The sequence below is a fragment of the Dendrobates tinctorius genome, unplaced genomic scaffold (genome assembly GCF_039654945.1).
Source record: "Dendrobates tinctorius isolate UK_male_01 unplaced genomic scaffold, ASM3965494v1 ptg000075l, whole genome shotgun sequence".
NCBI classification, from domain to species: domain Eukaryota; kingdom Metazoa; phylum Chordata; class Amphibia; order Anura; family Dendrobatidae; genus Dendrobates; species Dendrobates tinctorius.
The window spans coordinates 998554-1026356 of NW_027361743.1; the positions used below are offsets into that span (position 1 = coordinate 998554).

The 27803-nt window shown below is 45.1% G+C and overlaps 1 protein-coding gene across 2 annotated transcripts in view; it reads left to right on the forward strand.

Moving 5' to 3' along the window:
- The window catches only part of TRPC6 (transient receptor potential cation channel subfamily C member 6), a 257446-nt gene that overhangs the window by 176840 nt on the left and 52803 nt on the right, over positions 1–27803 (forward strand). For both annotated transcript variants that reach the window (XM_073582937.1, XM_073582939.1), the window contains exons 4-6: positions 1264–1428; positions 12490–12706; positions 24724–24957. In XM_073582937.1, coding sequence (XP_073439038.1) covers positions 1264–1428; positions 12490–12706; positions 24724–24957 — 616 coding nt within the window. The remainder of the gene's footprint in view (positions 1–1263; positions 1429–12489; positions 12707–24723; positions 24958–27803) is intronic.

Sequence of the window (27803 nt, forward strand, 5' to 3'; positions counted from 1 at the left end):
CTTGAATTTGAAGAATTTAGAGGGGATCTGTCACCCCATTTTAGCACTATCAGCTGCCGGCACCACCATCAGATAAGCCCCCGATGTAACCTGAAAGATAAGAAAAAAAAGAGTTAGATTATACTCACCGGGGGTGTGGTCCGGTGAGGTGGGTGTCGCGGTTTGGTCCGGCGCCTCCCATCTTCATACGATGATGTCCTCCTCCTTGCTTCTCCCTCGGCTCCTGCGCACGCGTACTTTATCTGCCCTGTTTTGGGCAGAGCAGAGTTCTGCAGTGCGCAGGCGCCGGACCTCTCTGACCTTTCCCGGCGCTGGCGCACTGCAGTACTTTACTCTGCCCTCAATAGAAGGGTTTGCAATTTGACACAGCTAAACTCAGTTGTGATGCTCCACCCACAGGGACTTTATCTGAAAGGTGTTTCTAATCATGCAGGAGGTTAGACCAGGAGATTAGTGCTATATATCACTACATTTTACAAATCTAGAAAAATGTACTCTACTACTCTAAGCCATTGTAGGGGTGCGTTCTTCTTTCGTTCGAGTGTTGCTGCCTGCAAATGATTGGACAGCATGTAACAGGGGGAGAAATACACACCCCAAGTGCAAACTGTGTGATTACACTCACTTGGATATAAAGAAAGGTTAACTCATGAGGTGCCAAATACTTTGCTAACATCTCTGAAACAAAGAGACAAAATTAGAAAACAAAAATAACTTTTTAGTTAATCCTGCAGCCTCTATTACATCACATGTCCAATTTAGCCTGAGAAATTTGGTGAAAGGTCCTCTTTAAACAATAGAGGTTTTTTTGGTAACTTTCATTCATACTAATGAGTGGGGAAAAATCATTGTCAAAAATGCAAATAAAAACATGGTACACACGCGTGCTTTGGTTGCTGCGTTTTTCCTGCCAAGAGATGGTGCAGAAATTTCTCCGCCTAATATTTAACGTGTGCACATACTATTACTGTATTTTGATAAAAGCCTTCAATATGATGACTATAGGATAAATAAACTGTAAGATACTTGTTACTTTGAGCTGTCTGCATTTGTTTCCTTCACTTCTTTCTAAAGCTTAGCGAGAAGCAGTCCAATGGAGACCAAACCTTTGCCAATATGCCGTGGTGAACTACCAAGTGCCATCCATGGCTTTGTTGATTAAATATCTGAAGTGTGGAAATTGGCGGCAATGAGGATAAATTAATATGGTTTTAGTTGTGTTAATATTATATTTACATAATTATTTTTTTTTCATTTTTTTAGTTTGTGGCCCATCCCAATTGTCAGCAGCAGCTTCTTTCCATCTGGTATGAAAATCTATCAGGTTTGCGGCAACAGACCACAGCAGTAAAGTTTCTGGTTGTGTTGGCTGTAGCAGTCGGGTTGCCATTTCTGGCAATGGTTTACTGGGTCGCGCCTTGTAGCAAGGTAATGTACTAATATTATAAGTACTCCACAAGGATGAGATTAACATTTTTAACATCAGGTTCCTTCCTTTCCATAAAAATATATTCCTACTTGTTTAATCAAATTAAATGGTCATGTCTAGTTCACTCCCAGCTATTTAATGAGGTGCCACATGAAACTACAGATCTCACGTATTTGGGTGTATTTGATTTTCTTGTTTTCATTATTTGACCCGGACCACCATGATGACTTCTCCCAGCTACTTTTCGTCTCTGCAGAGCATGCCTCCCAGCTTTATTTGACTCCTCCTTACTTTTCCAGGAGATCTTTAACCTTTATGTTATGTGAGGTAGCGCTGTTATTCAAGGTTGGGGGACACTCGCTTGGCAGCCACACAATCAGATCCAGCTCGGGTTTTCATAAGCCATAACAGTCCATGAGGTTTATTTGCCATCATAAACCACAGCAGCAATATACAACAGCGCAGCTTCTATTATATAGCTTCACATAACAGCATAGCGTCCATTATACAGGCTATTTAGCCCCAGGGTTATCTCACCCACGTCAGGGTTCCCATATGGCTGTTTCTCCAGGCTGCAGACATCCACTCACTCCTCAGGGACTCTCAGACACTGGCCGCCATTACCCACACAGCCGCTCCACAGGCTGTTAGTGAGGAGATCCTTCTCCTCACGGGACCTTCCAAACTGGACCAATCAGGTCCCAGCATTCACCCCTTGTGACCTATCCTGGCTACGTTATATGGTCCGTAGCCACGCCCACTGGGTCAGATGGCTATGACCTCATCACAGGTCCTTCACCTCCTCACATAGCCTTTTACTATAGGTGTTATCACACACACCCCTGGGTGGGTTTGTGGGCAGCTAGAACCCACCCATCTCTCCAGCTGCCTGAAGGCTTCTCCCTAACACATAGGCATGACAGATCAGCTGTGATGATCAGCACATAACCAAGCCTTCATCTCAAAGCCACCCACTTTGAGACACACCACGGCCACTCCGTATTCGGCCACTCATCCTCTCTCTTGGGACATCCACACAGCGCCCCCTAGTGGACACAGTGGTCATTACACCACATACCCCACCCCTCTGTTCAAACTTGTGGGGTTGAACACACAATCTTACACCAGGATCTCGAGACCGGGCACACATTACACCTTGCCCCACAGGTCGAGAGAACCGTCTCCATCTGTCATATGGCCTCATCTCTACATTAGGCCTCCCCCGCCCCAAGCGGTCAGAATATCGGTCATTGTCTTTGACCCTCCATTTGCAGTCTGTCTGCGTCAGACACTGTTTAGTCACCACCCTCCTAGAGTGCGCTTCGTCACCTGACCATTCTCCCGCTGACCGGCTCTCCCGGTTGGTACTGTCACCAGTCATAATCGGCCCTACTGTCTGGCCTGAGTCTGACTCATTCAGCATCTCACAGGAACTACGGTCTCTCACCGTCATCCTGCCAGTCGAACTACCACTTGCTGACATTCTTCGGCCATCTGCCCTGTCACTTCTTGTCGGAACTCTTCGGGTCCTTACATCTTGTTGAGTTGCAGGCGGCTGCCACCTGGTATTCCGTACTTCTTTATTAATTCGCCGGCGGTCCTGCCTCAACTGCTCAATCTCTTGCAGGTACCCCACTCGATACTCTACGAGCATCCGAAAGTCTCTCAGGCTCTCCATGGAGCCAACCACCATGATGGGAATCCTACCCACTTCACTGGATATCTGGTCTTCATCATCATGAGGGATCCTCACTCTCACCACTCCGGAGATATTCACAAGGTCTTGCATTACCTTCCCGGATCTTCCAATGATTCTCCCAATCAGAGCTTTGGGTACCGGAACCACATCTTTCCGCAAACCGCTCCGATCCATAGCCTCCCTGGCTAACTCCAGGCGTCGAGCAGCTTTCACATTACTCTGCCTGACCAACTGTGTGACGTGGAGACACTGCAAATGCATCTCTTTCAGGACAGATACCCGGTTTGCTGTATCTTCTCTGGTGGATATTATCACTAACTGCTGAGTCTCAGGTTCCCAGTGCACCTCACACGCCTTGACCGCCTCTTTGAAAGCCTCATATACTCCTTCCTCCGCACAGGCATCTTGCATGTCTTCTGGAACGTCAATCACAGTCTTGAAGGACGTGGTCTTGCTCTCTTCCAGGCCAGGAGGCTCTGGCCTTACCACGGACACTTCCCTCACTACAGTTGACCCGACCGGGTGACTGTCTTCTTCAGTTCTTAACTCATCAACTTCACATGATTGGATCACTTCATGACCCTTGGCGACTATGTCCACTGGCAGTTCTGTCTTATTATCACTCACGCTCACCCGCGGTAAGTCTTCGTCCAATTTCTCCCGCAGAAGACTTTTTACTACTCCTCTGAGTTCCTCCATCTCTTCCTTGAGGTTCTTGTTCACACTTCGCCAGGTGGACAGGTGACCTCTGAGCTCCAAGATCTCTTCCTTGAGCTCCTCGACCCTGTGCTCGGCCGTTTGTCTCAGGATTCTTTCTCGCTTACCATGTTCATCCACCTCTTCTCTGAGGGCCTTATTCAGTCCTTGCCACGTTATCATGTGACCTTTGAGCTCAGAGACTTCTTTCTCTAGCTCCTCTAGTCTGTGCTCCCTGTCTCTCTCAGAGCCACAGTCACCCCCAGAGTCTGAGTCATCCCTCCAGTTACTCACTAACCGTGTGACTACTTCAGCCGTCTTATCCACCAGGTCAGCGACAGTTTTGTCACGAGATGTCTGGTCCGTCCGTTGGGCAGACATACCCCTTTTCCCGGTCACTTCCACCTCTGACCTTTCCACGTCAGGAGCCGTCACCGTCTTCGTATTGGTTAGCCCAACAGTAGGAACGTCTCCACCCTCCTGGCATATATCATCAAACCTGACAAAGTCCCGGCCCCACTCCAAGGCATACACTAAGTCTGATGGTATACTGCCCCCTTGGCACTCACTGCCTTCGAGACCCTCAAACATTATTCTGTCTACCGCATAGTTCACTGTGACCCCATGTGCACAGCGAACCTGGACCATTTTCTCGGTCAGACAGAAAGTGAGAGGAGTTCCTACCAGCGTCACCTGACTCTTTGAGTCCAACTGTCCCGAGATCCCTTCCCGGTGTAGCATCACGGAACACACTTGCGGCCAGTCATCACTCGGAAAGAATATCCCACATTCTGGAAATGACATACATGAACACTGCAGTTTCCCAGACATACCCACTGAGCCAACCAGTGCTGCCATTTCATCAAACTCGGCCCCTTTCTGGACCACCACCCCAATTTGGGTTACCGCCTCCCTCTGAGACTCCACCCCTTTTTGGGTTACCACCCCAATTTGGGACTCAACCCCCTTTTGGGACTCCACTTCTTTTTTGGTTACCACCCCAATTTGGGACTCCACCCCCTTTTGGGCTACCACCCCGATTTGGGTCACCGCCCCCTTTTGGGACTCCACCGCCTTTCGGGATCTCCCCATGTCTGTTGTACCGGTCTTCTCAGACCACAGTTCACACCACACAGTTTATGTCTCTTACGATACCACACAAGTCTTTGTTGGCACCACCACAGCTCCTGCTGTCACCGATCACCGTCACCACCGGCTACTGTTCACACACACAGCGGCTGGAGTCACTGCAGCTCCTGCTGCGCCGTCTTCGTGGACCCGCCGATCCACCGGAAGCCGCTTGTCACCTTCGTGGCCCCACTGAGCCACATCAAGCCGCTTGTCACCTTCTTGACTCCCACTGAGCCACCGCAGGCTGAATCGAGAAAAAAGAAGAAAAAACACACCACAAAAAACTCAAAACTCACGTGTCCTGACTGTGTGCTATTCAGGACGCTCCTGTCTCCACCTGAGACCGTCCAACACACAGGGCGCACCGGGTGCGATTCAGGGAGCGACCATCCTCCCAGGGTCTCCCCACACACCGGCCACACCAGGTCCAGGGGCTCGGCGGGTGCTCTTCAGGACATCTGTCTCCACCTGAGACTGCCCAACACTCGCGCCTCACCAGGTCCAAGGTCACACCACGTGCTCCTGGGATCCGACTCTGCTCCCAGGGCTGACCCTCCAGGACCTTTCCTCACTGAACCCTCCAGGTACACTGTCTTCCTCACTGACCCAGGTCAGTACCACACGAACACCAGTCCGATACCTGTGTCGGCCACACGTGTCACCGATTTACTCATGGACCCAGGTCAGTACCGCACGAACACCAGTCCGTTTCTCCTATGTTGCCTACACAGGTCCTCGGGTACCTCTTCTCCGCAGAGGCACACTAGCAATTACCAGTTTCTTTCTCCTAGGGAAGCGGCCGCACTGAGCTCACCGATTCGGACAGTGCCTTACTCACTAGGCCGCCCCACGGTTTCCAAAACCACAGACGGATAGTGGCCAGTCAGCAGCACATCACACGGCATCCAGAACCGTCAGCCCTCCTGGCTCAGCGTTGCTCTTTGCCACCGAATTTTGCAGTCCTTATCCGTTGCTCCCAGCAACAAGGCTACACTATTGCCCATAGCTTCTCCACCAATTGTGAGGTAGCGCTGTTATTCAAGGTTGGGGGACACTCGCTTGGCAGCCACACAATCAGATCCAGCTCGGGTTTTCATAAGCCATAACAGTCCATGAGGTTTATTTGCCATCATAAACCACAGCAGCAATATACAACAGCGCAGCTTCCATTATATAGCTTCACATGACAGCATAGCGTCCATTATACAGGCTATTTAGCCCCAGGGTTATCTCACCCACGTCAGGGTTCCCATATGGCTGTTTCTCCAGGCTGCAGACATCCACTCACTCCTCAGGGACTCTCAGACACTGGCCGCCATTACCCACACAGCCGCTCCACAGGCTGTTAGTGAGGAGATCCTTCTCCTCACGGGACCTTCCAAACTGGACCAATCAGGTCCCAGCATTCACCCCTTGTGACCTATCCTGGCTACGTTATATGGTCCGTAGCCACGCCCACTGGGTCAGATGGCTATGACCTCATCACAGGTCCTTCACCTCCTCACATAGCCTTTTACTATAGGTGTTATCACACACACCCCTGGGTGGGTTTGTGGGCAGCTAGAACCCACCCATCTCTCCAGCTGCCTGAAGGCTTCTCCCTAACACATAGGCATGACAGATCAGCTGTGATGATCAGCACATAACCAAGCCTTCATCTCAAAGCCACCCACTTTGAGACACACCACGGCCACTCCGTATTCGGCCACTCATCCTCTCTCTTGGGACATCCACACAGCGCCCCCTAGTGGACACAGTGGTCATTACACCACAGTTAACACAAGCTCCTCATAGTGCATCACGCTAAAGCCACTGTAACAACCCTGCTGGCATCATTACATGGCCTCCCATCCCCTGCACACCAACTTACTTTCTGCTTCAAGCCATGCGGTGAATTCTGTCTGTTGCCAGCTCTGTGCCTCTGCTCTCCATATTTCCAGACTGTGTGTATAGGGGGGCGGCGCCTGAACTCTCTGGTTCTTATGCAGTCAGGGTGCACCTGGGTGATCTGTCCCTGACCAATCACCTGGAGCCCCTGACTATTTAGTTTCACCACTCCCACTGAAACATTGCCTGTACAATGTCTATACTCAGTTAGTGTCTTGCAGCTGAGGAAGCCAGGCCCTCTTCTGTGTATCTCCTTCTCTGGAGGAATACTTCTTGTCTGCCTGCCAGGAGGCTGTATATCCTGGTCCTTGAGTCTTGTTCCCAGTGCCTTGTCTGTTCTCTGCCAGGAGGCTGAAAATCCTGGTCCTTGTGTCTTTGTCCCTGTCTCTCTGTCTGAACTCAGTCTTACCTTTGTCTATCAGTCTCCCTTTCTCCTTGTCCGTGGCTCCCTTCCTTGCTGTGTCTTTCCTTGTGTCCTCCCTGTCTGTGCATCTGCACTCTCGCAGCTTTATCTGTGCATCTGCACTCTAGCCGCTCTGTCTGCACGGCTCCTGCTGCCACTGCAGAACCTCTTGCTGCAGCTTCTCTCCACAGACCTTGTGGTTCAGCTTTGCTCCATTCTTGTTGCTGCTGCAGAACCCCTTGCTGCAGCTTCTCTCCACAGACCTTGTGGTTCAGCTTTGCTCCATTCCTGCTGCCACTGCAGAACCTCTTGCTGCAGCTTCTCTCCACAGACCTTGTGGTTCAGCTTTGCTCCATTCTTGTTGCTGCTGCAGAACCCCTTGCTGCAGCTTCTCTCCACAGACCTTGTGGTTCAGCTCTGCTCCATTCCTGCTGCCACTGCAGAACCTCTTGCTGCAGCTTCTCTCCACAGACCTTGTGGTTCAGCTTTGCTCCATTCTTGTTGCTGCTGCAGAACCTCTTGCTGCAGCTTCTCTCCACAGACCTTGTGGTTCTGCTTTGCCCCATTCCTGCTGCCGCTGCGGAACCTCTTGATGCAGCTTCTCTCCACAGACCTTGTGGTTCAGCTTTGCTCCACTCCTGCTGCCGCTGCAGAACCTCTATCTGCAGCTTCTCTCTCCACTCCTGCCTTCACCTGCACCTCCTGTGTGAACAGGTCCAAACCTGTTCCTTCATATTCCACTCTTGCCTGCCTGCATCCATACCTGCACCTCCTGTGTGAACAGGTCCAGACCTGTTCCTTCATATTCCACTCCTGCCTGCCTGCATCCATACCTGCAGCTCCTGTGTGAACAGGTCCAAACCCGTTCCTTCATATTCCACTCCTGCCTGCCTGCATCCATACCTGCACCTGCTGTGTGAACAGGTCCCTACCTGTTCCTTCTCAAGCTGTGCCTGCCTGTCCTGTGTCTCAAGCTGTGCCTGCCTGTCCTGTGTCTCAAGCTGTGCCCGCCTGTCCTGTGTCTCAAGCTGTGCCCGCCTGTCCTGTGTCTCAAGCTGTGCCTGCTTGCCCTGTATCTGTCGTACCTTCTTGCCCTGTGTCTCAGTCTGCCTGTCACTCGCACGTCCAGGTGTCCTGTTCCCGAGTGGGATCAGCAGCCACAACCAGACACCACCCTGGAGTGGCACCCAGCAGCTACCTGCCGCACAAGCCTGGCCTCACCATCAGTGGCTCCAGTGAAGACCAAGGTAGCTGCCGTAGTTACGCCCCTTCCAGGGTAGTCTGGTTTGTGGCACAGTGGGGCCACAACCCCCCGGCTTGCGCCATTCAGCCAAGGCGCGAGCGTGACAGCCACATTCTGTGCCTCCAGGAAACGAAAACGGTGCAAACTTTGTCCCATGAATATAAAAATGCTACAAGATTGGTTCCCTGAATTTAGAAAAGTGTTACACAATGTAACTCCCTGAAAACAGTGTTACACAATATGTCCCTAAAAATGGTACCACATACCTCCTGAAATAATGCTGCATGCTTTGCCCCTGAAACAAAAGTGCCACACAATTTTCTCTCAGAAATAAAAAAAAAAAACACTGTGCACATTGCTCGCTGAAAGAAATATTCTGTAGTCAGGTCTCCCTGTAAGAAATAACTCATGCGATATGGCCCTGTAAAAAATAATACTGTATAATAAGTATTAATAATTCTATAAACTGTGCCCCAGTAATAAATAACTGTATACGCTATGTCCCAATAATAAATAATGCTATACGCTATTCTCTGGTAATAAATAACGCTATACGCTATGACCCTGTAAAAAATAACTCTATACGCTATGCCCCAGTAAAAAATAACTCTATACGTTATTCTCTGGTAATAAATAACACTACATGCTATGCCCCGGTAATAAATAACGCTATACGCTATGCCCCGGTAATAAATAACGCTATACGCTATGACCCTGTAATAAATAACTCTATACGTTATTGTCTGGTAATAAATAACACTACATGCTGTGCCCCGGTAAAATATAACTCTATACGCTATGCCCCAATAATAAATAATGCTATACGCTATTCTCTGGTAATAAATAACACTACACGTTATGCCCCAGTAATAAATAACGCTATACATTATGCCCCGGTAATAAATCTATACGCTATGACCCTGTAATAAATAACTCTATATGTTATTCTCTGGTAATAAATAACTCTATACGCTATGCCCCAATAATAAATGACTCTATATATTATGCCCCAGTAATAAATAACTCTATACGCTATGCCCCAATAATAAACAACTCTATACGCTATGCCCCGGCAATAAATAACTCTATACGCTATGCCCCGGTAATAAATAACTCTATATGCTATGCCCCGGCAATAAATAACTCTATACGCTATGCCCCGGTAATAAATAACTATATATGCTATGCCCCGGCAATAAATAACTCTATACGCTATGCCCCGGTAATAAATGACTCTATACGCTATGCCCCGGTAATAAATGACTCTATACGCTATGCCCCGGTAATAAATGACTCTATACGCTATGCCCCGGTAATAAATGACTCTATACGCTAGGCCCCAATAATAAATAACTCTATATGCTATGCCCCGGCAATAAATAACTCTATATGCTATGCCCCGGTAATAAATTACTCTATATGCTATGCCCCGGTAATAAATGACACTATACGCTAGGCCCCAATAATAAATAACTCTATTCGCTATGCTCCAATAATAAATCACTCTATACGCTAGGCCCCAATAATAAATAACTCTATTCGCTATGCCCCAATAATAAATAACTCTATACGCTAGGCCCCAATAATAAATAACTCTATACGCTTTGCCCCGGCAATAAATAACTCTATATGCTATGCCCCGGTAATAAATAACTCTATATGCTATGCCCCGGCAATAAATAACTCTATATGCTATGCCCCGGTAATAAATTACTCTATACGCTATGCCCCGGTAATAAATGACTCTATACGCTAGGCCCCAATAATAAATAACTCTATTCGCTATGCCCCAATAATAAATCACTCTATACGCTATGCCCCGGCAATAAATAACTCTATACGCTATGCCCCGGTAATAGATAACTCTATACGCTATGCCCCGGTAATAAATAACTCTATACGCTATGCCCCGGTAATAAATAACTCTATGCGCTATGCCCCAGTAAAAAATAACTCTATACGCTATTTTCTGGCAATAAATAACTCTATATGCTATGCCCCAGTAAAAAATAATGCTATACGTCATGCCCCTGTGATAAATAACTCTATACGCTATTCTCTGGTAATAAATAGCACTATATGCTATGCCCCAGTAATAAATAACTCTATACATTGTGTTCCGGTAATAAATAACTTAACTCTATGCCCTAGTAATAAATAACTCTATAGGCTATGCCCCGGTAATAAATAATGCTATACGTCATGCCCCTGTAATAAATATCTCTATACGCTTTGCCCCGGTAATAAATAACTCTATACGCTATGCCCCGGTAATAAATAACTCTATTCGCTTTGCCCCAGTAATAAATAACTCTATACGCTTTGCCCCGGTAATAAATAACTCTATTCGCTTTGCCCCGGTAATAAATATCTCTATACACTTTGCCCCGGTAATAAATAACTCTATACGCTTTGCCCCGGTAATAAATAACTCTATACGCTATGCCCCTGTAATAAATATCTCTATATGCTATGCCCCGGTAATAAATAACTCTATAATTTGTGCCCCATTATAAATAACTCTATACGCTATGCCCGGATACCTGGACAATGACAGCTGATGGGTGGGATTCCCAGGTGTTGGACCCCACAGATCAGCGTTTGACGATCTATCCTACGGACACAGACAGCCCTAGATTCTGTGATCCAAGAGAATTGGGACGATTATGCAAATTACTCTCTGATCAAACATTGATCAGACTTTAATCAGAGTGTGATCATAATGTGATCCAATTCTCTTGAATGAAGAGAAAATGTCATCCGAGTACAGTTCGATGTTTTCCATGCACACATTGACTTGCATGCGATCCGAATATCAGATATAAATCGGGCACGCTGCGTTTTTTTCATTGGATAAACTGTGTCCGAGTAAAAATATCTGACATATGCATGGCTCCATGGAATAACATTGGTTCGAGTGCGATCCGAAGTTTTGTTTGATTGCTCTTGGACCGATAATATGGTCGTCTGACTGAGCCCTCTGGACAATTCATCAATTTGCTGTGGCCGGAAAACCACTTTAACTTATTATTCTAGGGAATTGAACTGTCTTCATATGAACCAGAAATATGCACTTGTAGGGAAGGTGACCTGATGGACGGACGGACTTGTCAGAATAGCGAAAGGAAGGTTTGCACAGTTTAGACAGGTGTCAGTTACTACAGTGGGGAAACAGCTGAGAAAGTGTAGTGGACGTGCAGTACCTTGGGTTGACCATTAGAGGGCAGGGGGGAGTGTGAGCAAAGGACTTGACATCAGCTTAGGGCTTAGGAAACCGTTGGTCATGGGGGGCGGAGTTACATGGAACCAGGTTTGATATAAATTTGACAGGAGGGTTCAAGAAAGTTCCAGTCCCCAGGGGGAGCTCCAGTGACAGGAGGACTACGACAGTTTGTGCACTGTGAGGAAAACCGTACCAGGGGAACTGAGGAGAGAAAAAGTCAGGGGGGTGGTCCTGACAGGAAGAACCGCAGTATAGACGAGACACCGGGTGTAGGACACGGTATTTGGTACGACGTGAAACTACTGTTGGTGTACAGGCCTACAGCAGCCAGTGACAGAGCTGACAGGAGTGTCGAAGAGTGGAAAAGGTACAGGACGTACATATACGTCCCAGGTGAAAGAGTACGGTGTGTGAAGTGGCCCTGAACACGGAGGGCCGTGAGGAAGGTACTGTGTCGCATTGTGAGGACCGTCAGTCGGACGGCGAGAGCACGAATAAACTTGACCGGTTGCACCCAGAACCTGCCTCCATCTTGTCTCTGTTTTGTCTCTGCGCGGTAAGGAGCGGGACCACCCCCCAGCCCGGCCCAACGACCCTACACACTCACTTGCTTTTATTTGTCATGAAATCTTTCGCATTCTGGTCGTGATATTTCGGATTAATATACGAGTGGGTTGCCTTGATAATTTTATTCATGGACTGGATTCCTAATGCATAATGTATGAGTGCTAATTGTATATTAAGTTATGTGGCTTATGCGATATCTTTTCTTTTACAGCTTGGTAAGATAATGCGAGGACCTTTCATGAAGTTTGTGGCTCACGCGGCCTCATTTACTATTTTCCTTGGTCTGCTGGTGTTGAATGCGGCCGACAGATTCGAAGGCACCAAGATCCTTCCTAACGAAAGCATCACAGATAATGCAAAGCAGATCTTTAGGATGAAAACGTCTTGCTTCTCCTGGATGGAGTTGCTCATTATTTCCTGGGTAATAGGTAAATATTTTTTTGCCATTTCTAGATGTCTTTTACATCAATTATTTTTAGAATCTCTTCCCATAAATTTTGTCGAGCACGGATAGTCCAAGTGACCGGGTCTTTGTTATTTATAATCCCAATGTCCGAGTTATTTGAGCGACCTATTTTCCTAAATACGGGTTTTACAGTGTTTAATGACCTGAAAGGCTATACACATGTTTTAACAGGACACATTGGAAGCCGCATCCTATGTTCCTGACCATTTAAAATAGTGATAAAATTAAGTTGCAATGGGTCAAAACCATGTGTAGACTGAGCCTGCGGGCATATCTTGCTATTTTTCTCTCCCGTAATATCCAACAGACAGTAGGAAGAAGGCTTGAATCCGATTACATATTGTAACCTGTCATGGCTTACGAGGTGAGGTGGATCCTCTAAGTTTTAGGTGCGGGTGGGCACACGGAAACCAGGCGTCGATGCAGCGAGCAGAAATGCACGTGGGCAATAAGGACTGTAAAGGATCACCAGGAATCCAGGATCAGCAGGACAGAAAACATGGAACGCAGCAGAGATAGAATCAAGTAAACACAGTATAGACAGAAGGTGGAGCACACAAACAAGAAGGTCTAGGAAACTCAATCCCAAGACAAAGGTGCATCTCAATGAGCCTTAAATAGTTCTAGGGAGATAATGACATTGATCCAAGCAACTTGCAAAACCCAACGTGGAGCACAACACAGGGCGTTGGAGCTAGGAGAATGCAGAGGAGCCCAAGGCAGGAGTGCAGCATAACCATTACTCTACATGGATGCTGTATGCAGAAGGAGGTACACCCTCAATCAGCTATAACATTAATCCCACTGACTGATGAAGTGACTAGTATTCATTATCTCTTTACAATGGCATCTGTCAAAAGTTGGGGTATATTAAGCAGCAAGTGAGAAGTTGGATTTTGAAGATGATGTGTTAGAAAACGGAAAAATGGACAAGTGTAAATCCTTCCTGATACACTTTACACACAGTTGATGTTGGCCAAATGATAGTTCAGCCAATCGTTTTTTCGACAGCTATTTCACTTGACTTGCAATATACAGGAGTGCTCACTCAATCGTGTTCTTTGGCTTGTTCTATCTATTCGAGAACAAGTCCAAAATCGGACATGCCGAATCCTTATTTGCCCCGACATCATCATCATTGGAATGTCGGCCAAACCAGTCAATATCATTGGGTACGGCCAATGTTTGTCTAATGTTTATGTGGCCTTAAAGACATGAACAATTGTAGCAAGGATCAATTAATGATGACTAGATTACGCCAAAATAGCAGTTCCTGCCGGGTGCTCCCAGTATGCAGTGGCCCAGGAAAGGACAACTGGTGACATTGATGCATGTAAAGGATATACTATCTAATCTAGTAGCACAAATTGCTGAGAAGTTAGCCGTGACCAAGATCGAAAAACCCTACAATGGGAACATGAGCATTAGAACTGGACCATGGAGTAATGGAAGGAGTAGAGATGGCAACAGGATGGGCTATGGAGAGAATAGAAGATGGTGGGGACAGTGAGATGCTTTTGGCAATGTTCTGCTGAGAATGTTGTGTCCCGGCATTCATTGATGCAGTATATCTGTATGCAGTCAGTCATTAATAACATGGAGGATCAGATTCGAAGACAGAACATTAATGAGGAAAACCCAACTAACAAGCAATATATTTCCCCCTGATATTTATGAGCCGGGCTTCTGATTAGCTTCTTTGTAACACCAGAGCTTGATAGATTGAATACAATTTTAAATAACGGCAATATTTTCTAAGTCTCCTTCCCTGTAATGAGAAAACAGAGTCATGCACTCAGACCCATGGCTGCCTATTACAGACTGTGCTATGAATGTCAATGGCTGTGTAAGATCGGATTAACAAGTCTTGTGAGAAGAGTTCATATCTGTCATTGTCCGTGACATCTCACGGAGCAAAACTACAAGTACTGTAGCTGCAGTCTAGCTTGTAATAGTGTTTAGGGGACATGAAGACATGATCTGTTTCTGTGTCCTACAGGGTTTCAATAGAGATGAAAGATTTCACATACCTCCTAGGGCGATTTTGATTTTTACCTGAATGTACGTATTTGGAGCTAAAACTATTTTTTTCAATTTGGGTTTCATTAAGTATTTTGACCTATTTTGTCTTTTGAAGCTGTTTTTTTCCTTGCACATTATTGGTTGCAAAGTGAGATTAAAGAGGACCTGTCAGCAGGTCAAAAGTGGCCAGTCTGCTCTAATTTTATTCCTGTTGCTCCCGTATTTCCCTTTTTTAAACTCCAACATATGGTTCCAGAGATATGGGGCATTTTAGTGTACCCAGTTTGCTATGGCCTTTAGTGAGGGGGTGACTCTCATATGGGGATGCCAACCAAAGAACATGTAAAGACCATATACTGTAATTGAGTATATTGGGTGTACTAAATAAAATTGCCCATCTCTAGAACCGTATGGTGGATTTAAAGAAAAAAAAAGAATAATAAGAGGAACAGTGGGAATAAAAATAAATACTAAAACAGGCCATTTTTGTTCTGGTGACACATCCTTTTAACTAATAATTAGTGATGGGCGAACATAGTCTGATAAGGTGTTATCCGAGCATGCTCGAGTGCCAAGATCCTTGACGCTGTCTTCGGCATGCTTGAAAAAAATATGTTCAAGTCCCCGCGGCTGCATGTCACGAGGCTGTTTGACAGCTACAACTCATGCAAGGAATGCCTAACAAACAGGTGATCCTCGCATGTGCTGCGACTGTCAAACAGCCACGGAGACTTGAACATATTTTTCGAGAATGCCGAAGACAGCGCCAAGGATCTGCTGAACGGGGAAGCCAACTTTGGTGGTCCTGGGGATACCTATCTTCAAGGTCTAAGTAAGTGTCTTGCCCTACTGTAGTCTACTTGAGAGACAACCACCTCATTTGTGAGATAGTCACTATTATTGTCAGTTTACCACATTGTTTGGGAATTGTTACCTTTTGCTGATCTCTATTAGATTTGTTGGGGTTTGTTTTTGATGTTTTGTTTGGTTTGTTGTTTTAATATACTTTTAATATACATTGTTTTTTTGGTGATTTCTTTGTTAGCCGTAAAGGTAATGGTGTCCGCTGACAACCTTGTTGATTCATCAAATAAAATCCCAATACATTGGACCCCCTAGAGGTCAGACCCCCATCTATTAGACGTTTATGGCATGTCCAATGGATGGGAATGCTCTTCAATTCTGTCTTTTTACTGACACTAACAAGGACAATAAGAAGAACATTTGTCCTTACATGAAATACTGTATCTTCGCTAAGTGATGTACTAATGACCAGATAAAAGGAAGTTATTGATAGCGATGCTGCAGTAATAAATGGTCAGACACTGAGGATCTCGTCCTTTCATGCTGTTTGCCACAAAACTTTAATTAAAAGCTCTGGCAGGTACATTTGACGAGAGATGGAGGTTTACATCATGTGTCAGTACAACGATCCTACAAGCAACACTAAGCAGGCGCTCAGGGATAGAGGCCTATTTCATGTCAGAAGTCTGCCAGAGAACTGACATTTAAATAGAAAATCGTATCCACCTAAATGAAAGTGCAGCCGCTCGTCCTCCAGTCTCTTGCGTGCCGCTGAACCTTGCTTAATGGGGTTTTCATCTAATAGCAGAATGTGTCAGGTTGTATCAGGACATACAGGCAATTGTGCTTCATTTTTTTTTCCTTAAAGAGATTTGCACCCAAAACATAAACTTGACTAAAAATCAAAAGTGATGTTCAATTTTTGCAAAACATAGCAACTGGAAGTTGAGTCATATCAGTTCAATTTGTCACTTTTGTGAAACGATCTTCGATCTGTGAGCTCCGACCAGTTTCCTAATGAGCAATGATTCCTAACCAGGGATCTCTGTTACCCTTGGGGTTAGAGAAGGAAGAATAGAAAACAGGACCACCATATACCGATGTGTCCACTTGTGATGAGCGAACGTGCTGGGATAAGGTGTTATCCGCCGTGCCCGGGTGCTAACCGAGTGACTTCGACGTGCTCAAATAATAAGTTTGTGTCCCCGCGGCTGCATGTCTAGCGGCTGTTCGATAAACACAACACATGGAGGGATTGCTTAACAAACAGACAATCCCTGCATGCGTTGTGGCTGTCGAACAGCCGCGGGGACTCAAACATATTTTTCGAGCATCCTGAAGACACTAGGCAAGCACACGAGCATATATGATAATGCCCAGTATCAGAGAACGAGACAAGGCGGTGACCATGGTCCAAAAACGCCTTGTGCATGGATTACCACTCCATATGCTAATCTTAAAAAAGGAGAAAACGGAGTAACGGATCCAAAATATATGCAAAAGTATAAATTTTATTAGTACTCACATCAAGTGCTGACAAGTATACAAGTTGACTAAAATAGGGGGGATAAGCCCCAGTGATACAACAATCAGGACAGACAAGGACAGGGTAAATAAAATGATACCAGTGCTCGAAATCTACATGGCACAACGTTCAGTCAGCCCATGGGCATTGCACATAACAGACATGTGTCTAATGGTAAAAGATAGTCAAATATGGCATACTCAATTAAATGTGTATTGTACATAGTTGTACATGTCTAGAGCGCCAAAAAAAAAAAAAAAAAAACATCCAGAGGGGTCAATGTGCAAGTCCAATGGACACTGAACATAAATGAATCAATGACATGTGGAAGGATTCTTACATAGTAAATAACATATGTATCAGCATATCAAAACTGCGCAATTGTGCCAGAGAGAACCCAGGAGACGACCCGCCCAGCGGTCCAAATGACCGAAGTGTGGAAACAAGTAAAGGCAGGCTGCTTACCGGGGAGCAGAGGAGGTGAAGGCCCATGCAACGACACCCGACGTACGTTTCGCGCCCGCCACAGGCGCTTTATCAAGGGAGTGTTGACTGAGGTGAACCACCATGTTTTTATGCAGAAAGACCTCCCACTTGAAAGCGGTCACATGGGGCAGGTCTACCAACCAAAGGCAGCGGACAGAGCATGCGCAGTGCAGCTCACTCAAACCAGGAAGTGATCAATAGTATGGTCACAAAAAAAAAAAAAACACACTCATATAAAAACTAGATAGCATCGTTACCCTAGATGCCTGCGCAGTGTATTGCGTTGACAAAAAGTGTCAGAGCTCAATGAATGATAAAGATGTAATCAGACCATAATAGCGGCGCATACTCAGTGCAACACCTCAGTCCTCCAGGAGATGGGGCAGGCGTCACGCGTCAGGGAAAACAGACGGAATTTAACCCCGTGTATAACCTGAGGCGGGCAGACGCCCAAACCCATATCGGAGCAACGGGTGAGCGCAGGTATGCGCACTAAGGTCACAGCATAAAGAATCAGAAGAAGAAAATTAAAAAAAAAAAAAAAAACACAAACAAGTAAAAAATAAAAAATAAATAATAAACCAAGACAGACCATGGAGGAAATACAATAAAGATAGTGACATCAATCATAATTGGGGCAAACAATATAAACACATTATATGATAGTGTATGCTACCAAAAATCCAGAGCACCAGTAAGGATTGTAAAGGCACACAATAAGATTGATGCAACAGTCCAGAAAAACTTCTTTTTTTTTTTTTTTTTCTTCCTTTTCCTTCCCCCTTCTTCCTTTCTCTTCTTCTTATATAGTAATAGACGAGTGACCCGAACACGATGGAGTGTCCGCATTCTCCATAATATCAATATGCCGTGAAACGATGATGAAGGTAGATATTCTTTCCAGATCCAACAGATAATAAACGCAGGCGTGGGTACGGACATCCAGAATAGAGGGGTCCACACCACACAATGGTACCAGTGAGTCCACATGTAGCCAACACAGAAAACACAGGGAAACTAAAAAAATATATAAAAAGACAAAAAGTTAAAATCATACAAACCGAATGTTGATAGGGCCTAAAAAAATGAAACAATGGTGAGTGCAGCGGAGACAGCAGAAGCTATAAAAATGAGGAGAAACTCAGAGATTCGTTAAGTCCTTTGGGGGTCATAGTATCCAGGGCGACGATCCACTTAGCCTCTCTCTGGGCCAACGCCTTTTTGTAATTTCCAGCTCGGATTCCCAAGTGTACACATTCAATACCTCTTACCATGAAGGACCCCGGGTCACAATCATGGGAGGATCTGAAGTGACGTGGGATGGTCTTAAGGGTAGTAGGATCGACCACTGTCTTGGCCGCCCGAATGTCCCTAACATGCTCACGAACTCTCACATGTAATTCTCTTGATGTGAGGCCCACATATATCAGTGGGCACCCACATGTCGCGTAGTATATGACATTAGTACTACTGCAGGAAATGTGTTGTTTGATGTGAAAATCTTTTTCACCATCGGAGGACTGAAAGGAGGAGCAGCGAAGGACATTCGGGCAGGCAACACAGTGGCCGCAAGGAAAACACCCCCGAGTTGGACCAGTAGATCCAAAGGGGTTCGTTGTCGTCGCGATGTAATGGCTCTTGACCAAAAAATCCCTCAAGTTTCTACATCTTCTTGAAGTCATCAGAGGACGATCACCGATAACCTGGCCCAGAGATGGCTCCGAGCCAAGAATTGCCCAGTGTTTGGCCAAAATGCTCCTCATGTGTTCCCATTCATGATTGAAGGTAGAGATGAAACGTATTGGGGCAGATCCACCTGACTTAGCAGATCTCCCAGTATTATCACGCCTCGGATAAAGCAAGTCCCTGCGGGCAGTAGCCCTGGCTCTACTGTAACCCTTTCGTATGCTCCTGTTACTATATCCCCGGTTGCGAAAACGAGTCTGTAGGTCCCTAGCTTGCCTTTCAAAACCATCCTCGGTGGAGCAGATCCGCCTCATCCTGAGGAACTGACCGACAGGAACGGCCCTGATGGTAGAGGTGTTATGTGCGGACTCGGCATGGAGTAAAGAGTTGACAGAAGTGGGCTTCCTGTACACGTCAGTCTGGATCCGGCGTGTATCGTCGATCTCCAGTGTGACGTCCAGGAAGTCAATAGTTTTAAGATCATATTTAAATGTCAATCTAATGTTAAAAGTATTAGCATTGAGCCATGCCATGAAGTCCCCGAGCTGCTGCAGTGTCCCGTCCCAAAAAAATATAACATCACACGAGCATGGCGGATAACACCTTATCCGAGCACGTTCGCTCATCATTAGTGTTGAGCATTCCGATACCGCAAGTATCGGGTATCGGCCGATACTTGCTGTATCGGAATTCCGATACCGACTTCCGATATTTTTTCAATATCGGAATTCGGCATCGGAATCGGAAGTTCAGTTGATTGACGGCCTGACGTCATCATGATGCGCGGTGTGTGCGCATCATGATGCGCCGTCATTTCGGGCCTTCCGGGGGTCTCTGCCGGCCTGCCGGGGGGCTGTGCCGGCCTGCCGGGGGGCTGTGTGGACTGCCCGGGGTCTGTACCGGCCTGCCGGGGGGCTGTGCCGGCCTGCCGGTGGTCTGTGCACCCTGTGGGGGTCTGTACCGGCCTGCCGGGGGGCTGTGCCGGCCTGCCGGGGGGCTGTGCTGATGTCCGGGGGTCTGTGCAAGCATCGTCCGATGGGACTACAAGTCCCATCTGGCGATGCCTGCTACCATGACAGTGATTGACACATTAGCCAATGATGGGACAGTAGTAGTCCCATCATCCGGCTAATGTGTTAAATGTTAAAAAAAAAAAAAAAAAAAATACTACATACATACTACATGCATGCTACATACATACTACATGCTACATACATACTACATATATACTACATACATACTACATACATGCTACATACATACTACATGCATGCTACATACATACTACATGCTACATACATACTACATGCATTCTACATACATACTACATATATACTACATACATGCTACATACATACTGCATGCTACATACATACTACATACATACTACATACATACTACATGCATGCTACATACATACTACATATATACTACATGCATGCTACATACATACTACATGCTACATACATACTACATATATACTACATACATACTACATACATGCTACATACATACTGCATGCTACATACATACTACATACATACTACATACATACTACATGCATGCTACATACATACTACATGCATGCTACATACATACTACATGCATGCTACATGCATGCTACATACATACTACATGCTACATACATACCACATACATACTACATACATACTACGTATATACTACATGCATGCTACATACATACTACATGCTACATACATACCACATACATACTACATACATACTACATACATACTACATGCTACATACATACTACATATATACTACATGCATGCTACATACATACTACATGCTACATACATACCACATACATACTACATACATACTACATACATACTACATGCTACATACATACTACATATATACTACATGCATGCTACATACATACTACATGCTACATACATACCACATACATACTACATACATGCTACATATATACTACATGCATGCTACATACATACTACATATATACTACATGCATGCTACATACATACTACATGCTACATGCATGCTACATACATACTACATACATACTACATGCTACATACATACCACATATATACTACATACATACAATACATTCATACAATACATACATAGACATACAGTACATATAACATAGAGTAACATACTTACCAATACTTGTCACATTGTTCCCCGAAGCCATTGTCTTTTCCGGAATAAATCTTAACATAACAAACCACAAAAATACTCACCCACGATCCGAAGCAGTCCACGAGTGTGTCCCACGACGATCTTGGGTAGAGAACTGCAGCATCAGATGATGCTGCCGTTCTCTACGGGCTGCAGGAATCCAATGACGGAAGGTAGTTATCCTTCCGCACTGTATTCCTCCGCCACTTAAAAAAAAAAAGTCCCTAGTCTCACTTTATGCCATTGCTGTGTGGGAATTTCCCACACAGCAATGGCATAAAGTGAGACTAGGGACTTTTTTTTTTTTTAAGTGGCGGAGGAATACAGTGCGGAAGGTAGGTATCATTGGATTCCTGCAGCCCGTAGAGAACGGCAGCAACAGCTGATGCTGCAGTTCTCTACCCAAGATCGTCGTGGGACACACTCGTGGACTGCTTCGGATCGTGGGTATGTATGTAGCATGTAGTATGTAGCATGCATGTAGTATATATGTAGTATGTATGTAGCATGTAGTATGTATGTAGCATGCATGTAGTATATATGTAGTATGTATGTAGCATGTAGTATGTATGTAGCATGCATGTAGTATATATGTAGTATGTATGTAGCATGTAGTATGTATGTAGCATGCATGTAGTATGTATGTAGCATGCATGTAGTATGTATATGGTATGTATGTAGCATGTAGTATGTATGTAGCATGCATGTAGTATATATGTGTTATGTATGTGGTATGTATGTAGCATGCATGTAGCATGCATGTAGTATGTATGTAGTATATATGTAGTATGTATGTAGCATGTAGTATGTATGTAGTATGTATGTAGCATGCATGTAGCATGCAGTATGTATGTAGCATGCATGTAGTATATATGTAGTATGTATGTAGCATGTAGTATGTAGCATGCATGTAGTATATATGTAGTATGTAGCATGTAGTATGTATGTAGCATGCATGTAGTATATATGTGTTATGTATGTAGCATGTAGCATGCATGTAGCATGCATGTAGTATGTATGTAGTATATATGTGGTATGTATGTAGCATGCAGTATGTATGTAGCATGCATGTAGTATATATGTAGTATGTATGTTGCATGTAGTATTTATGTAGTATGAATGTAGCATGTATGTAGTATGTAGTATGAATGTAGCATGTATGTAGTATGCATGTTGTATGTATGTAGCATGTAATTTTTTTTATTTTTTTTTACATTTAACACATTAGCCGGATGATGGGACTACTACTGTCCCATCATTGGCTAATGTGTCAATCACTGTCATGGTAGCAGGCATCGCCCGATGGGACTTGTAGTCCCATCGGACGATGCCTGCACAGACCCCCGGAGCCTGCACAGACCACCGGCAGGCCGGCACAGCCCCCCGGCAGGCCGGCACAGCCCCCCGGCAGGCCGGCACAGCCCCCCGGCAGGCCGGCACAGCCCCCCGGCAGGCCGGCACAGCCCCCCGGCAGGCCGGCACAGCCCCCCGGAGCCTGCACAGACCACCGGCAGGCCGGCACAGACCACCGGAGCCTGCACAGACCCCCTGGCAGGCCGGCACAGCCCCCCGAAAGGCCCGTACAGACCCCAGAGAGGCTGTACAAGGGCAGGAAAGGGTTTTTCTTATTCCGATACCGGAAGTCCCATAGACTTGAATGGGACTTCCGGTATCGGAATCGGCGATACCGATACTTTTTTTAAAGATCGGCCGAAACCATCCGATACGATACTTTGAAGTATCGGACGGTATCGCTCAACTCTACTCATCATTAGTGACCACCCTTAACTTTTCCCGGAATTTTGAATGAACTCCTTATTCTTCATGATACAAATTTAGCAGTCTTCAGTTCATATGACAACCCCTCAATGGCCACATATGGTGTAAACATCTGATAATTTGTGTATAATTAGTTATCCTGCGCTACTGATCTTGGAATATTGGAATATTCACATTCCTATATATTGGCCAAGAAGTGAAGGGCACTTCTAATAAATACAAAAACCTACAAGAGTAAAATCAAATAATGTTTACTGAGTAAGAACAATTTCAAAAACATATAGAGATTAAGAATGGGGTTTCTAATTTGACTGTGATTTGCTTTCCATCAATGTGGACTTCTGATTTCATCTTCATCATTACGTCTTCTGAAGGGCTCTCCATCTTCCTGATCTTTATGGTCTTTGTCAGGAACACTGCACTGAACTTGCTCACTGAGCCAGTGCGCGTGTCCTGAGTAAAGCGAACTGTGCTCAAAGATACCTGTGGAGCAGGCAGCAGCCGAGTAGGTGCGTACTTCAGAACAGCAGGACCTGAAGCACGTGACTGCTGGGGGCGTGGCCTAAACTCCAGAGAGCTAGGAGCTGCAAGAGAACTCCTAGCAGGGTAACTGCGAGACAAAGTCACCAAGGGGCATAGACAGGGAGGATAGTCAGGACGTAGCCAATGAGTCATACACAGAGATAGCTGCAAGGTACAAGAGGGGCGAGCAGAGAGTAGTCAGATCACAGGCAACGAGTCATACACAGGGAGGGTAGCGCAGTACAGAATCAACAGGTAAACTCCCAACGGGGAACAGAACCGGGTCAGAACCATATAAACAAGCTATAACAACGAACAGGCTGAGGCACACAGAGGTCACCACACTCGGCCAAAGGCAAAAGTATAACTGACAGGGATTGGAGCTTCTCAGGGGTTTAAGAAGGTCTCCCAGAACCAAAGAGAGGCCACAATCATTAACCCCAGGTGTGCAGGTCAAAACCTGCACTGAGCTCCAGACATTAACCCCTGACGTGCAGCTCAAAAACCTGCACTGATATCATGACAGTCTTCATCACTGTGACGGATTTTGTCTTCTTCAAAGTGATGTTCTGACTTTGACTCCATCAATCTCATCCTCCGATTACTTTTCTACCACTCATATCTTCTGACTTGGCCTCCATCCATGTGATTTTCTGAATTTGTTCTTTGACGGGATAGAAGGTTTCGCATTCGAAAGTTGACATGTATAAATATACTTATTTGCTTGAGTTTTCCGTGTGTGTAATTGTGTTTCCCTCTCGGTTCGACCTAATGGGTTCCAAGAATCCTCTGTAATAGTCATAATATTTAGGTTTGCATCTCTGCTCGTAAGCAGTCCAATCCCAAATGATTTGCATCCACTAGAAATAGACCAGGTTTGTATCTGTACCTTCTGCTATGTTTATTTTCTGAGCCTTCTTTTTGAGTATCTGATGTTAATTCTGTCTTTCTAACTAGAATATTATTGTGACATCCCTCAGGTATGATCTGGTCCGAATGTAAAGAAATTTGGTCACAAGGGCCCAGGGAATACATGTTTGAACTGTGGAATATCCTGGATTTTGGGATGTTGGCCATCTTTGCTGCATCTTTCATTGCTAGGTTCATGGCTTTTTGGCATGCCTCCCGTGCGCAGAACTATGTTGATGATGATGAGAACATCAAGGACGTGACAAGTGCCACGCTGCCCCCTGAAATAAAATACTACACTCTGGGTGAGTGGGCCGCAACTCATAATTCAACAACTTGTTTGATTTGCACTATTGAAATAGTTCTCCATGTAAATCAAAACCAACCCTACAAAGAAGATGTCACTTGCCACCTACTAATATATATAATGGTCATATATATACAGTATATAACACATAGATCCTAGAATGGCAACTAGAATAAATCCTTCAATAATCTACAGTAATCTAGTGCCCATAACTATGGTCTTTGATATTGTATGTTTATAGAAGGCAGTCTGGATGCCGTTTTAAAATCATTCATGGCAGAGTTTCATAATGTAACTACTCTAACAGTAAAGAATTCCTCTCCTAGAATATGTCCCTTGTTATAGCCAGGGGCCCTGGCTAGAAAAATCTTTAATGGCCATTGATATATTAAAGCAAACCTCCGGAGCGCAACTGTAGGCAGAGTCTTATCTTCCTGCACTAAACAAGAGAATCCAAGGAAAGACCTCCCCACAGGCCGCCCCGAAGCACAAACAGTCTGTCTCTATGATGAGGAACATGTACGCGCATATCATTAACTTCTAACACAGATTACACAAGAACCACAAGACGTATTTCTTCTCCATTGGTATCATTTTAATCAGTATAAGAGCAACAACATGACAATGTCTGTAGTTTACTTAGCAAAATCCTGCTGTCAGGTTCTCTTTAAGTCATCTTAGGAATATTGCCTCTTTTTAAATGTTATCCTGGGATAATATAAATGCTGCCTTTTATTACAGTGTTCTACACCCCATTAATGGAGTTAAAGGGGTATTCACTTCCCAGTAAGTGGTGAACTATCACTTGAATGAGCATAGCTAACTACATTTGGGTTGGCAATTTAGGGATGCCTTAATTTCGCATTCATTCCTGCCCCTAAACCTGCCCAGAAATGCCCATTCATGGGTGGTATATTGAGTAAATGCCATCATTTTTGGTCCAGGAAATGAAAATTTGCTTGGATAGCTTCCAAAACCTCGAGATATTCTCAGGAAATTCAGGACAATTTGCCATCATCTGATGATTACTGAGGGACTGATCTCTAGGAAGGCTACATCCTTGAGAATTAAAGGACTACGTCATTGCTTAATAAATCTTCTGCAAAGGGGTATTCCCAACATCCTTTCACAGCGTGGCTCTATTCACTATAGAGCTCGCTGGAGTTGTCTGCACAGCAGGGTGATTGGGAGCACCCCTATGTAGGGAAAAACTAAGAAAGGGATGCAGGACTGTGACCTCTTTATTCTCTAGATTAGGGGGCCCAAGAGGTTTTGACAGAAACCTGTTAGCACAATTTTTGCATTTGGATGTAGCGGTATGGCTGTACAGGGTCTTGTCCCCAAATAAAAATTAATTTTCAGGGGAATAAACAGATGCACTCACCGGTTTCACTTATCATCTTTATTCATATCATCATTTGTACAAAGTGTTAGCAAAAGACAGTGCTGGATCCCTGAGGCAATGGCCATTTTACATACTCCTAGACTTCTATGGGCTTTATATGCATGACACCTCAGGGGCATGTAGAAGTGTAGGAGTAAGCAAAACAGTCGTTGCCTCAGGGGTCCAGCACTCTCTCCCACTACATGTTTGCAAAATTGCCATTGTCCATAAAGAAGAGAAATGAAACTGGTGAGTGCCACTGTTTTTTCTCTTAAAGGGAATCTGTCACTCCTTTTTTCGAATATGAGCTGCCGGCACCGACATCAGGGGCTTATCAACAGCATTCTGTAATGCTGTAGATATGCCCCCGATGTAACCTGAAAGAGAAGAAAAAAGAGTTATATTATACTCACCCCGACATCTGTTCCGGTCCGATGGGTGTTGCGGTCCGGTCCGGCGCCTCCCCTCCACAGGGCAGAGCAGTGCGCCTGAGCAGGAGCCACGACAGGAAGGAAAGAAGGGATACTATTGAAGAGAAATAGCGCAATAGTGCATTATCCAGTGTAAGTATATCAATTTAAAAATAATACACTCACCAGATGGAGCTTGTAATGAGCATGGAGGATTTGCTGCTGCAGGAACCACAGATCCATGAGGGACTGGCGTTGAAGATCCAGGATAGGAAAAAAAGTGGTCAGACAATCCGCGCTGCAAATCACTATGAACAATTAATATTACAGTGGTCTTTATTCGACGCATTTCGAAGTTTCACAGAACTCCTTCCTCAGGAAAAAACTTCGAAACGCTTCGAATAAAGACCACTGTAATAATAATTGTTCATAGTGATTTGCAGCGCGGATTGTCTGACCACTTTTTCCCTATCCTGAATCTTCTAGGAAGGAAAGAAGAGGACAGCATCGTATGAAGATGGGAGGCGCCGGACCGGACAGCGACACCCATCGGACCGGAACGGACGCCGGGGTGGGTATAAACTAACTCTTTTTTCATATCTTTCAGGTTACATCGGGGGCTTATCTACAGCATTACAGAATGCTGTAGATAAGCCCCTGATGTCGGTGCCGGCAACTCATATTCGAAAAAAGGGGGTGACACATTCCCTTTAAAGAAATTGTTTGTCTATGTTATTGATGATGGGTGCCGGTTGGGGACTCTTTGAATACTAAATCCTTCTGGATGGTTGGGTTTGCTCTTATGTAAACCGTGACTGACATTTGTTTATTGCTATTGCCCAAATAAATAATTTTACTTTTTTGTATACCTATGATATGCCAGTCATGAGAAATCTAACTATATGCAAATCAGACTGGTTCTGCACTAGGGGTGTGTCAAGTCACTTGGAAGAAGCAAGCCTAGTGCATTGACACCCCCCCAATGTACTTCCAGTCTGATTTGCATATTGGTTTTACACTGGATTTCTCATGACTTGCACCTCGGATCCC